Source organism: Camelus bactrianus, chromosome 5 (genome assembly GCF_048773025.1).
Source record: "Camelus bactrianus isolate YW-2024 breed Bactrian camel chromosome 5, ASM4877302v1, whole genome shotgun sequence".
NCBI classification, from domain to species: Eukaryota; Metazoa; Chordata; class Mammalia; order Artiodactyla; family Camelidae; genus Camelus; species Camelus bactrianus.
Genome location: NC_133543.1, coordinates 27,400,380 through 27,415,398, shown reverse-complemented (window position 1 = coordinate 27,415,398; position 15,019 = coordinate 27,400,380). Strand labels below are relative to the sequence as shown.

The 15,019-nt window shown below is 34.0% G+C and overlaps 1 protein-coding gene across 6 annotated transcripts in view; it reads right to left on the bottom strand.

Annotated features, from left to right (window-relative positions):
- Window positions 1-15,019, bottom strand: part of SPOPL (speckle type BTB/POZ protein like) — a 61,356-nt gene that overhangs the window by 16,593 nt on the left and 29,744 nt on the right. For 2 of the 6 annotated variants that reach the window (XM_074363584.1, XM_074363582.1), the window contains exons 2-5: window positions 3,739-3,875; window positions 3,433-3,554; window positions 3,013-3,164; window positions 1,021-1,148 (exon numbers count right to left, since the gene is read on the bottom strand). In XM_074363584.1, the coding sequence (XP_074219685.1) occupies window positions 1,021-1,148; window positions 3,013-3,164; window positions 3,433-3,554; window positions 3,739-3,816 (480 nt within the window). In that variant the 5' untranslated portion in view covers window positions 3,817-3,875. Of the gene's footprint in view, window positions 1-1,020; window positions 1,149-3,012; window positions 3,165-3,432; window positions 3,555-3,738; window positions 3,876-15,019 lie in introns of those variants that run through there. The other 4 variants (XM_074363585.1, XM_045508881.2, XM_074363583.1 and 1 more) reach the window with 3 other exon arrangements.

Sequence of the window (15,019 nt, the reverse complement as noted above, 5' to 3'; positions counted from 1 at the left end):
TAATGATAAGCTCTGTTCAAGATATTTATGGTATGTACTTTATCAACCAAATAACTGTATTCATAATAAAGTAATCATACAGTTCATTTAACTTGTCTAAAATAAGATGCACTATATTTCCAATATGTAGTCTCTGGGTCCGTATTTCAACTATTCTTCTGACACAGCATAATGACATACAATTAGTTTATAATCTTGCCAAAAAAATTTACATACTTTCTATAAAAATATGAAAGCTAATTTAGTAGCAGTTAAGGAAGTTATGCTTCCAAGACACTTTTCTACTACAATAATCTAATGAAATATATTTAACGTTGAGGTTACTGATCATCTCAACAATTTGTAAAGTTGCATAATGATAACAATGACAGCAGCAAATTCGAGCCTCAAATTAAGATAAATTATAAGTGTAAATTACTGGAAGGGGCAATGCTGGTAACTTTCAAAAGATGGCACTTTATGCATATGTTTGTACCTTAGAAGTTTGTAAACAGACGTGGGCATAGCTTAAAAATCTGAGATGCTATTGCTTATAACGTTAACATCTATTTGATTACATGAACCCAACTGGTTGAATGAACAAAGAGCTTCCTAATCTTTTTCAGGCACTTTCACTACATTTCAAGTACGGATTCAAACTGATAAACCACTAATAATGTTGAATATGATCAATCTGAATATGACAAAAAATACTGACCATCTACTCAGAATTATTCAGAATGAAGAAGATATTTAGAAATTTTAATATAAAGCTGTACACATCCAGAGCCTTCCTATGAGGAAAATTTATATACAATTTATAGTTAAAGATATGACAGAACTTTTTCAGACTGGACTATTATACTGATTTCTAAAACAATCTAGTCATTTTTACTGGTAAAACATTTACAAAGTAAACCTTAACAATTACACCAGTTACTTAATTGTACAAGTACAACCAATATTGTTTCAATGTATATTTTTGCTTTATCACTAAATATAACTAACTACCAAGTTCCTTGAAATAAAAAATGTACCCACCTCACAAAATAATGTAAGCTTGTCATCTGGTAAAAGACCATTAGCTTCATCAAGCAAAAAATCCCTTCGAATGAATTTTTTAAAACCCCAGTCCTTGCCTTGTACAAATCGATATGCTCTTTGGCTTTCTGGTGGAAAACAGAATAGAAGTTTAAATAAAACAAGTATCCAAGAAACATTTTGTTAACAACACAGTTAAATGAATGTGCAAAAATAGGACTTGGCCAATGCATCCATCATAAAAATTATAGATAATGTGTATTCATAAATAAAATGTCCCAAGAGTTTAATCAGGTAGAACCAGATCATTTCACAGCACTACCACAAATTTTGGCCATCATCAATGAGCTCACTTTCAGAGTCCTACATATCTAAGTAGAAGAAAGGAAGAGATCTTTCTAACAATCCAAGCCCTTTAATAATGAGGCAGGATCACAACACACTGGCACAGGCACAGACAGGCACACTATTCATTATCTAGTATCAGAGCCCAGTCAGAAATACCTCTCTCATTTCCTGCTTCTCCCTTTAAAAATGGATGCTCTAAATCACCAGGGCATCCTTTAAACTCTCCTGGGACACCCACCTCACTGATTTAAGTTTTACTGAACTAGAGAAAATTCCACTAACTGCTGAAAAAGCTAAATAAAGTACCATATCATTCCTAGGTCTTTAGACATAACCCTCTTACCTCTAAAACCAACCAAAAGATGGTTTTAGTATGATTTGTAGAAGTTTTAATAAATAGCTTAAGTAAATATTTCAAATGCATAGCATACTGGTTAACAACTGTATACTATGAAATAAGATCCTTTACAGAAAGTATTCATTATCTGTTACACAAGTTGGAAGTGGAAAACCAGTAATAAATCTAATTGAAATACTCTATGGTATGGAATGAATGTTTATACCCCTTCAAAATTTTTACGTTGACACCCTACCCGCAATGTAATGGCATGAAGAGGCCAGTGACTGGAAGATTAGATGAAGTCATGAGGGGAGAGGTCCTCACGAATGGGATCAGTGCTCTTATAAGAGACCCCACAAACTCCCTAGCCCTTTCCACCATGTGAAGACTCAGTGAGACAATGGCATTCTACAAGTAGGGTCTTCACTAGAATCTGACCATGCTGGCACCCTGACCTTGGAACCCCCAGCCTCCAGATCTGTGAGAAGTAACTGTCTGTTGCCATCCAGTTTTTTGTTGTTGTTGTTACAGCAGCTTGGACTAAGACACTCCCCTATCTTAAATGTCAGACAATGTGAAAATACATTAAAAATGTATATTTGGAGGGTTTTTTGGGGTTTTTTTGGTAATGATGATACTTGATCTTATCATTCACTTCTAGAAATCACTTAAAATTTAATGTGGCAATTCATGATATATTTTATTACATGTACACTGTACATTTCCTCTAAGGCTCTTCTATTATGAACCACCAGCTACATGGTTTCAGCTGGTTATAATTCAGAAGCTTAAACTGAATTTAACAGGTTGTGAGACTAAGAAAAATTGATTTCCTTTCAGTCAATGTTTAGTCCACTGCTCAAAAAAATTTTAGTGACAAAATAACAGGACACTCAAACTCCTTTCACATTGTTCTTCAGATTTTATTCTCTGGCAAAAACATCAAGGAAGAAAAAGAAGTATTTCCTGAACACCTGTTATGTACACCAGGCATTGAACCAGGCACCTTGCCCTAACAGTAGCTATTTTTATAAGTGACAAGTGAATGTCATTTTAGGACATAAAAATTTTAAATTTTTAATATGATTTAAAACTAATTTTACATGTCTTATGAAACCTAAGATTTAGCAAAACAACTATAACTCTACGCTGTCATTTAAAATTTAACAGCTGAAATTAAGTATTTTTGGTTAATCAGATTTTAGATTTTAGGGGAAAAAATCCTGTTTTTCCAGGTAAAAGTGCAGAAGTCACAGTACATAATTACACAGACACTTCTTCAAGGCAGTTTGGAACTCACTTACCCATTGCTTTTGTTTCTTCCCTTTTAGCATTCAGAAGGGAAAATTTGAATTTTGCTCGAACTTCACTTTTTGGACAGCTGACTAAAAGCAAATATAAGGACAAGTAGTCTTTACTTTCATCATCTAATCCCTTTGGATTTACCCTCAGGCACCTAAAATAAAACAACAGGCTCACACAGAGGAATATAATACTTGAAACATTCAAGAAACAGGCAATACTGAAATCATTTGTTAAACAATCTAATAGAACAGCACTCCTGCCAACATCCCCACAGTTCTTTACAACTGTCTATACTATTAGGAACTTACTGTAAATCAAATATAAAATTAGATTAATATCCATTCAAAAACAATAACAAAACCATAAAGTCGCTGATGATAACATCAAAAACAAATACCCAAAATAAATAAATATCTTACCATTTCATTTTGTCACTGGGGCTAGATGAAAATGTTGAACTTTTTAACACTTCACCCATTTCTTCTCGACAAAAACTGAAGTTATTAATGGTCCACATGTAGGAAAATTTTACTACTTTAACCTAAAATATTCAGAAAAGCACTTTTATAATGATGCCTTTTAGGCTCAACTTGTCACATGTTAGACAGCCTATGACCCCACTCTTCTAACGCTTCTAATAACAATGCCAAGGTGCTTCACGATATTCTCAAAATACTGTAAAATTTGTAAGTGACATAAAGTAAGCCATTTTTAACAGCATGTACCTGTGTATAACACCAGCTTTCTGCTATAGGACCAGCAGACATATCTCCAGAGAGAGGTGGACTGGGTTCCCGAGACATTGCCAATTTATCACAGTCTTCTAAGATTTATGCAATATCCCACACAGGTGAGTACTTCACTACAAAGAAAACAGGTTTCACTTACAAATAAAAAAATTTGACTGACTGAATCAAAAGGGAAGAAGTACTTAAACAGTCATAAAACAATTATCTTCCCAAATCAGATTATGAGGAAATGTGACGATTTCATTACTTTAGTAAATTTTTAGGTGAGGTAATTAGGTTTATTTATTTATTTAATGGTGGTACTGGGGATTGAACCCAGAACCTTATGCAATTCTACCACTGTGCTATATATCCTCTCCCCATTTTAGTAATTTTTTAAAGAAATAAAGTCATAAGCCTTTATGCTATGTAACACTTGAAGTCTAAATAAAGTTAGTATTTGTTATTTTACAAAGACATACTTTCCAAAATGATCACAAATCAAAAAATAACATAGTTTAATAGTCAGATCATAAATATGAAATTACAAAATAATACAGAAACTTACAACAATTAGTATCTGATTCACCTTCATTCATCTTTTCACTGACATATTTATGAAAATCAAAAGGGTTACAAAGTTAGAACAGCCCTGGAAGCTACACATACTAGTTACTCATCTGTCAGATTCAGACCCCAAAGCTATGACCAGCTGAAAACACAGAATGGGACCTAACAAGGAATGCTGAAGAATTATATACCATAGAAATCTACCCCTATCTTAGACAACAGGCTCTCTGATAAGACTTCATCCCTATCAGACTGTTCTCTACCAGATAATATGTACCATTATTACAAAACATCCTCCCAATTCTTGAACTACATCCACTTGGATGCATAATTAATCATCATAACCTGCCCAGGGCATCAGTGACTAGATGGTGCTTTGCAACCTGGAAAAGTCTATAAAAGAAAAGAGGCAAAATCCAAAAAAGCTGCGTAAGTAGTGTACTCTGAAGGGGAGTGTTTCAAGATTATATTCCAATACAAGGACTCAAGTGTGGAAAACCCTCTTTTCATTTAAGAATAAGTAATGAGGGAAAAAAACCACATAAGTCCTATAAAAAGAAACTACTAAGGGAAAAAAAGGGAAGGACTTCATTCAAAATGCAGAAGAAAATAATTTGCTGTGTCTACATCCAATGAAACAATAGTATGAAATAAGAAAACAAAGACTGAAGAAAGCTACCTGAAAGATATGTTAAAAACAAAAAGACCTCCAAAAGGTATGAAAAAATGACAAACTAAAAATGAAGACGCATACTAAAAATTTGCACTGGAAATAACCAATCAAAATAAGAAACCACCAATATATATTTCTGTGAAATTTAAAAGGAGAAATAAATGTTACAAGTATCATGCTCCATGAAAGGAACAAAAATCAAGATGGCCCCATTTTCCTCCTCATTGTTAAATACGTACAGAAAACAGGACAATTACTTCAGAGTTCTAAGGGATAAATGGCTGTAGCACAAGGATTGTACAGTGTATCATTTTTTATTCCTTTATGATTAGATTGTTTATGTAATTCCCCTTTTCAGTAATGGCATCTATACAAACACATTAACCCAAATGTATTTATGTAGGTTCCTCACACACAAATGGGTTCCTATCACATGATGTACTTGCAGCACAACACATTGAATGGGGGAATCAGCAAAGTAGCCAGGCAAGGAGGTCAGGACGATAACACTGGGAATGTTCTATCAGGAGCACTTCAGCATTAAAGGACAAGTGAAGAAGAGCAGATGTTCCTTAATTAAGCAAGCAAGAATAGAGGAGACAAATGATTGAAGAAAGTAAGAGTGCCTCAAAGAAGTCAGGACATGAGAAGGGACTCCTTTCCAAAATGTACACACAGTTCATACACCTTAATATCAAAGAAACAAGCAATCCAATCCAAAAATGGGCAAAGACCTAAACAAACAATTCTCCAGCGAAGACATACAAATGGCCAATAGGCACATGAAAAAATGCACGGCATCGCTAATTGTCAGAGAAATGCAGATCAAAACTACAATGAGATATCACATCACACCAGCCAGAATGGACATCATTGAAAAGTCTACAAATGATAGATGCTGGAGAGGGTGTGGAGAAAAAGGAACCCTCCTACACTGTTGGTGGGAGTGTAGATTGGAGCAGCCACTATGGAGGACAGTATGGGGGTTCCTTAAAAAACTGAAAACAGACTTACTACGTGATCCAGCAATCCCACTCCTAGGCATATATCCAGAGAAAACTATAATTCAAAAAGACACATGCACCCCAATGTTCATAGCAGCACTAGTTACGATAGCCAAGACATGGAAACAACCCAAATGTCCGTCAACAGATGACTGGATAAAGATGTGGTACATATATACAATGGAACACTACTCAGCCATAAAAAAGAATAAAATAATGCCATTTGTAGCAATATGGAGGGACCCAAAGATTGTCATTCAAAGTGAAGAGGCCCAGAAAGAGAAGAAAAATGTCATTATGACATTATTTATATAAAGAATCTAAAAAATAATAACAATGACACAAATGAACTCATTATTATTTTGATTTCTTGAATATGTATAAGCATAATTGACTGTCCTTTATGATTGGATTACTGCATTCTATTGATTCTTATTTCGTAGTTGGCTTTATTCCTTTGATAACTATAAGTTTAAAAAGCTAAAGATCTAATCTGTTCTTAGAAACAATAATTAGTACATATATGAAAACTAAAAAAAGTGCAGTATACTATATATATGTATTTACATGCAATATAATGTGTATGTGCAGTCAAACCATAATAATTCTACATAATAAAACTGAAACAAAAACCTCTCAGCTGAATAAAAATAAAAAGTCAGTACACAATTTAAGAACACTGCACACTGTCACTTTAACAAGAATTATTCACTTCTACGTAAGCATTAGGTACTGCTCTGAAGTACCTCCAGCTGTTATCTTCAATTACTTTTATAAAACACAAATGGTTATTTATGTCTGAAAACAGAACAGCAAATAGGTAGTCACAACATTAAGTTGAGATCACTATGAGAGTACTGTCATTTTAAAGATGTTGGTTCCCCTTCCATATTTAACAGCTTCACTGAGGTATAATTTATATATCACGAAATTCACTTATTTTAAGTACACAGATCAATGATTTTTAGCGAATTAATATAGTTGTGCATTCATCAACATAGTTTTAGAATATTTCCAGCATCCCAAAAGGTTCTCTCCTCCCCAAATGTAGGCAACCACTAATCTGCTTCCCATAGTTATGTCTTCTCTAGAAATTCCATGTAAAAGTAATTGTACAAAAGGTAGTTTTTCATGTCTGGCTTCTGCTTTTCTCTCTGAATATGTATTATAGTTCCCTGTTTCTTTGCATGTATAATAATATTTGGCTGAAAGCTGGACATTTCAGTTAATGTACTATAGCAACTCTGGATTCTGATTTGTTTTCCGATGGGTGGTTGTTTTTAGTAACCTGCCAGACTTAACTGCAGTATGTGTCTCCACCATATTGTGTAGATGCTGCTATCTGTTTGGCTTTTTATCCTTTTAACTTTTTTTGCCTGGTTAGCAAAGCTACAGGCTGTCCCCTTTCTTTCAAACTAAGTTTGCTACTCTTAGCTAACAGAACCACAGGTCCCTCCACTTCTTCCTGGCCCCAAATCAAGGCCACCCGATCTGGCAGCAAAGCTGCTGGTTTTCCTGGCTAGCCTCAGGCTAGTAAAACTAGTTGGATATTTCTCTTAAGCAAATTCATAGTTAATAAATATACCAAATGAGGAATGCTTATTGACTTACTCATTAGGAGTATGTGAAAGGGATCTGTCTTAGTCAATAAATTTGCCAGTAGTCCTGAAGCAGGCTAATAAAATAAGCCATCACTACCAATTTTGAAAACAGCAAATCAAGAAAAGTATTTACAACACACATAGCACTCAAGGGGGCAATTTCCTTAATATTTAAAGAATTCCTAAAATTTAGAAAGAAAAAGTAAAGAATACAAATAATTCACAGAAAAAGAACTTCACCCATAATCAGGGTAACATAAATTAAAATTAAATTAAGAAGCCTTTTTTTAACCTAGCATATTAGTAATAATCAAAAAAAATCAATTAGAATGAAAGGACAGGTGTTCTCATACATTTCTGGTGGGAATGTATTAAATTGTAAAGTTGTTTTTATAACTTCCCTTCTCACTTTTTTATGGTGAAATGTCTGGCAAAAAGGAAAGAAAATAATGCTAATAAATAAGCTACTTATTTTATATGTATAAAAATGCTGAAAGTGTTATTTGATATCCATGGGAAACAATTATGTGGTTTCTAGCAACTACGAATTTTTGTTCCAATTTTAAAAATTCAGAAAAAGGTAATGAGATGAAGAAGCAATTTGTAGGAGAATAACTAAAAATGGGGGGGAGGGGGACAGAGTTTAACACTGTTTGTAATCAATGAAGTATAAAAAGAACCCATACCATTTTTCACCTACAGTACCATCAAAAATTATTTTAAACTGTCAATTCCTGTAGCCAGGAAAACTGCAGAGAAGCAGATATTACTTTACTGGCAAGCCTTTTCTGTAGGCTTACAGTTAGTATCAAAAGAAATGTTTTTCTCAGATTCATCCTAGAAATTCATCTTGAGACAAGTATTACAACTGTGGGAAAAGATAATTAAGTACAAAGCATAGTATGTATCTACGATTTATTTATATACATAGAACTATGCAACCATCCTTAATTACAGGAAAAGTATTCAAGCTATGTTTTAAACTTTAAAAATTGGACAAAGTATGCCTAAAAGGACCTCATTTTAAACAGCATATACAGGCATACCTCAAGATACTGAGGGTTTGGTTCCACACCACCATGATAAATTGAGTATCACAAAGCAAGTCACATGAAATTTTTGGTTTCCCAATGCATACAAACATTATGTTAACACTGTGCTGTAGTCTTATCTATTAAGTGTCAATAGCATTAAGTCTTAAAAAAGTACACACCTTAATTAAAAGATACTTATTGCTAAATAATGTAACCATCACCTAAGCCTACAGAGAATCATCTTTTTGCAGTAGTAATATCAAACATCACTGATCATAGATTACTGTAACAAATGAAAAAGTTTGAAATATTCTAAGAATTACCAAAGTGTGACACAGAGACATGAAGTTAACAAATGCTGTTGGGAAAATGTCACTAGCAGACTAGCTTGACACACGGTTGCCACAAACCCTCAATTTGTAAGAAGTGTAGTATCTGTGAAGCACAATAAAGTGAAGCTCAATAAAACCAGGTATGCCTGTAGAGTTATTACAAGTATGGCTGCATAAAGAAAAACAGACTAGCACACAGACACACTGAGTTGCCCTTTGGCACTCAAAATGCTGCTGAAATGCACATCTAAGTATTTACAGAGGCTATCTCTGGATGGTGAGAATTTTTTTCTTATTTGTTTATATTTTCTAAATATGTTATAGTTCAATTACCAAAGAAATACAAGTCATTATTTTTTTTAAAAAGCAGAAAATCAGTTATTTGCACGCTCATATAAACCCACAGAAAATGTGGTGTGGGTGTTTGTGCGTTTGTGTGTGTGTGTGTGTGTGTGTGTGTGTGTGTGTGTGTGTGTGTGTGTGTGTGTGTGTGTGAGAGAGAGAGACAGAGACAGAGAGACAGAGAGAGACAGAGAGAGAGAGAGACACTTTCCAAGTCATAGAGATTGAGAGATGTTAGGTCAAAGAAGATGGTATGTCAAAAAAAACTTTAACATTAATCTTTGAGGTTTCTATAAGAAAATGCTATTTTAAGACTAATAAAATGTATAAAAATAAGTTTAAAAAATCTAGACAGTAAACAAAATTCTTTAATGCCTTTACATGAGTCTTTACCTTACTCAAGTTAACTCACAACATAATCCATATATATAAGGCAACTAAATAAAATGTTACAAAGATCTTGGTTTTCTTTCCAACTACTCCTTCAAATGATGTAGTTATGTAATAGGGGTATGAAGAATGCTGGGGAGCAGATTGCATCTGTGCACATTTACATTATGTATCTTGTTTATTTTCCCCAACTCTCTAAGATAGGTGATAATAATCCCATATTAATCATGAGAAAATGATTAGAAAGGTTTAGAAAGCTTACTTTATTTCAGACTGTAATCAGTAATCAGAAAGTGGCACAACACAAATTTGCCTGGCTCCAAAGTCTATGCTTTTTCCATAGAATCATGCTGTTCCTCCTGATTTATAGAGCTGAAACAGCTCTTATCTATCTGGTCCAACTCTTATTTTATAGACAAGGACCAAGATGAGAGAAATAGACTAGACTAGAAAAATAAACTGTCCACATTCACACTGTTAGATAAATATAAGAAGGACAAAGATCTTCCACTGTCCATTTCAGTGCTATTTCTAGTATTCTGATTTTTTTTCTTTTCTTCAAAAGAATAAAAAAAGATAGTAGACCATGGACTACATTCAGGACTTCTTATTTTCATTCTTGCAAAAAAAGCTTGCAGAAAGAAAGCACAACCAAATAAAATCTAGAGATTAATTGTAGATAATCAATCTGCACAAATTAACAAATAAGAAAAGGTTTCATCCATATTCTAAATATGTTTCTTTTAAAAAATTTTAAGTGTAATGTTTTCTAGTTTTATTTTTAAAAAAGCAAGAACTGTTACTGGAATAAACACATAAGTAATGTTATACTTAAAATGTTTGAGGGTCAGAATTAATGTTCTATTATATATATGTTACAGACACACTCAGCTATAAAATTCATCATGAAGAATTTCAAATATTCAGAATATATATAATCATGTTAGACAACCTTCTTCCTACCATCAAATGTCTTCTTACCAAAAGCTATCTACATCCTAAATTTGCTATCATAGCAATGAATTTCTTCACATTCTTATTATGTATCTGTGAATCCCTAAACTATAGTGATAGACATTTACAGATGTACTGAAGTATATGCACACTGACCTCACCAAAAATGGCAAAGTGGGAAATGCCAAAACTCCATCATCCACAAAATTGATGAATAAGCTGGCAAAAACCATCAGCATCAACTTTTTTGGAACTCTAGAATGGAATCAAAAATTCACAACCAGGGAAATGCTTCATGAAGAATGCAGCTGCTGAATTTCAGCAAGAAAGGGCTGTGGCATTTTAATACTCACTTACCACGGCCCCCTCCCCAGTGCAGTGGCAGCTGTGAAGACATCAATGCACATTCCTGGTGCAGGTTGCTGGTACAGAGGAAGCTATATGGACTTATAGTAAAAGAACTGTGGTGTATGCTTTGTCCAGGCTGGTAACCTCCCCAAAGAGCCAGCTTAAGGGCTTGCCTTTGTTTTGCCTGCATTGGAGCTTGCCCAAGGTAGAAGGAACATTCTGGGTGGCAGCATTTGTCAAAGCCACTTAAAGGCAAATGTATTACTGTACCTGTTTGAAATAGGGTAAGTGTTGGGGCAACAAAAAGCCAGAAAGGAAAGCCTGGGGGGAAGAAACTGAGAAAGATACTTAGGGGGAACTGCTTCGAGAAGGTCCCATAAACACAGAAGGCCATGTGCATACCTGGGGCCAAACACATGCTTGAAAAAAGTCTTTGCAGATGACATGACACTATATATAGAAAATCCTAAAGATGTCACCAGAAAACTACTAGAGCTCATCAATGAATTTGGTAAAGTTGTAGGATACAAAAATTAATATACATACAGAAACCTGTTGCATTTCTGTACACTAACAATAAAATATCAGAAAGAGAAATTAAGGAAACAATCCCACCTACCATCGCATCAAAAAGAATAAAATAACCTAGGAATAAACCTACCTAAGGAAGAAAAAGAGCTGTACTCTGAAAACTAAGATGCCGATGAAAGAAACTGAAGATGATGCTTCATCTGTCACATGACAGATGGAAAGGTATACCATGTTCTTGGATTGGAAGAATTAATATTGTTAAAATGGTCGTACTACCCAAGGCAATATACAGATTCAATGTAATCCCTATTAAATTACAAATGTATCTTTCACAGAATTAGAACAAAAAATTCAAAAATTTATATGAAAACACAAAAGACCCCAAAGAGCTAAAACAATCTTGAGAAAAAGAATGGAGCTGGAGGAATCATGCTCCCTGACGTCAGACTATACTATCAAGTACAGTAATCAAAACAGTATGGTACTGGCACAAAACCAGACATACAGATCAATGGAACAGGATAGAAAGCCCAGAAATAAACCTATGCACTTATGGTCAACTAAACTATGACAAAGGATATACAATGGAATATTACTCGGCCATAAAAAGAATGAAAATGCCATGGAGAATATACAAATACAAAGGATATACAATGGAGAAAAGACAGTCTCTTTAATAAGTGGTGCTGGGAAAACTGGACAGCTATATGTAAAAGAATGCAGTTAGAACATTCACTAACACTATATACAAAAATAAGCTCAAAATGGATTAAAGACCTTAATGTAAAACCAGATACTATAAAACTCCAAGAGGAAAACATAGGCAGAACACTCTGACATAAATCACAGCAATATTTTTGTGGATCTGTCCCCTAGAGTAATGAAAACAGAAGTAAAAATAAACGAATGGGACCTACTAAACTTAAAAGTGCATAGCAAAGGAAACTATAAACAAAACAAAAAAACAACCTACAGAATGGGAGAAAATATTTGCAAAATGATGTGACTGACAAGGAATTATTTTCCAAAATACACAGACAGCTCAATATAAAAAACAAACACCCTACTGAAAAAATGGGCAGAAGACCTAGATAGATACTTCTCCAAAGAATACATACAGATGACCAACAGGCATATGAAAAGATGCTCAAAACTGCTAATTATTAGAGAAATGCAAATCAAAACCACAAAGAAGTATCACCTCACACCGGTCAGAATGGTCATCATCAAAAAGTCTACAAATAATAAATGCTGAAGAGGGTGTGGAGAAAGGGGAACTCTCTTACACTGTTGGTGGGAATGTAAATCGGTACAGCCACTGTGGAGAACAGTATGGAGTTCCTTAAAAAACTAAAAATAGAGTTAACCATATGATCTAGCAATCCCACTCCTGGGCATATTTCCAAGAAAACTCTAACTTGGGAAGACACAAGCACTCCAGTGTTCAAAGCAGCACAATTTATAATGCCTAAGACATGGAAGCAACCTAAATGTCCACTGACAGATGAACAGATAAAGAAGATTTGGTATATACATATACAATGGAAACTACTCTGCCATAAAGAGAATCAAACAGTGCCATTTGCAGCAACATGGATGGACCTAGAGATTATCATACTAAGTGAAGTAAATCAGATAGAAAAATAAATATATGCTATCACTTAGATATGGAATCTAAAAAAAATGATACAGATGAATTTATTTACAAAACAGAAACAGACTCAGAGACATAGCAAGTAAACTTATGGTTATCAAAGGGAAAATGGTAGGGAGGATGAATTTGGAATTTGGGATTAATGGATACATACTATTATATGTAAAATAGATAAACAACAAGGACCTACTGTGTAGCACAGGAAACTATATTCAATATCTTGTAATAAGTTATGATGAAAAAAATCTGAAAAAGAATACATATTTTATGTATGTATAACTTAATCACTTTGCTATACGCCTGAAACATTATAAATCAACTATACTTCAATAAAAAATAAAAATTAAGAAAAGACATAGCTATAAACATATATGCACCAAACAGAGCTCCAAACTATATCAAGCAAAACCTAATAAAATAGGAGAGAAATAGACAATTCTACAGTAACAGATGGAAATATCAATACCTGACTCTCACTACTTCATTGAGCAATCAGGATGATGATCAATAAAGAAATAGAGAACTTAAACAACATTATAAAACAACTAAACCTTAACAAACATTCACATGTCAAACAGCAGAATATATATTTTTTTTCAAGTGCACACGGAACAATCTCCATTTAGACCATATGCTAGGCCACAAAATAAGTCTAACAAATTTTAACATACTGAAAAAATACCTTCTCTGATTGCACTAAAACTAGGAATCAAAAATAAAGGCAAAACTGGAAATTTCCTAAGTATGTAGAAATTAAACAAAACATTCTTAACCAATGGGCAAAAAATAAATCACAAGAAAAATTAGAAAATACTTTGAGACAAAAGAAAATGAGAACACACCATACTAAAATTTATAGGATGCAATGAGAGCAGCATTCAGAGGAAAAATGTAGCTGTAAGTATGTACATTAAAAAAAGAAAAATTGCAAACCAATAAGCTAACTTTACATCTTTAGGATCTAGAAAAAGAGCAAACTAAACCCAAGGCTTGTAGAAGAGAGGAAATAAGATCAGAGGGAAGACAAATGAAATGAAGAACAACAACAAAAAAAGAAAAAATCAAACAAAACCAAAGTTAGTTTTTCAAAAGAAATCAATAAAACTGACAAATCTTTAGCAAGACTGACCAAGAAAAAAAGAAAGAAGACTCAAATTACCAGAAAATGAAAAGTAAGACATTACTAACAACCTTACAGAAATTAAAAGGATTATAGGAGAATACTATGAATCATTATACACCAACAAATTAGATAACCTAGAGGAAATGAACAAACTCCTAAGAAACACAAAGTATCGACACTGACTCAAGAAGAAACAAAATCTAAACAGAGTCTTATAACCAGTAAAAAGCCTGAATTCATTAATCAAAAACAAAACAAAACAAAACAAAAGCCTTGCTGCATAACAGTTTGAGGAGCTCCATGGAGTTGCTTCCCAGTGAAATTGGTGAAAATTATAAAATAATAACCACTTAAAGTCTCTGAAAGTGGTTCTGAGGGCATAGAGGAAATGAAGAAAGATGTGTTCAAGAAAATCTACCAGGAACTGTAAGAAAAGTGAGAATCTATGGTGTTTGAACCAGGACCTGCCTTTCCGTCCATCCCTGCAGCTCAAGGAGTTGGAAACTAATCCATCCGAGTTCAGCCAAGAGCACAGTGTTACCTCTTTTCCTATCGGGCTTGGGCATCTATCTTACTGAAAAGGACAGGATGTCAACATTTTCCATACTATTGCTGCAGCTAAGTTCTTAAGTGGCCAAGAAATGGGGGGAGGGGGCGCCCTTCTTCCACGCAGCCCCTACTGGTGAGATGTGGTATCTACCTTACATGTGGTGCTGCTGTGG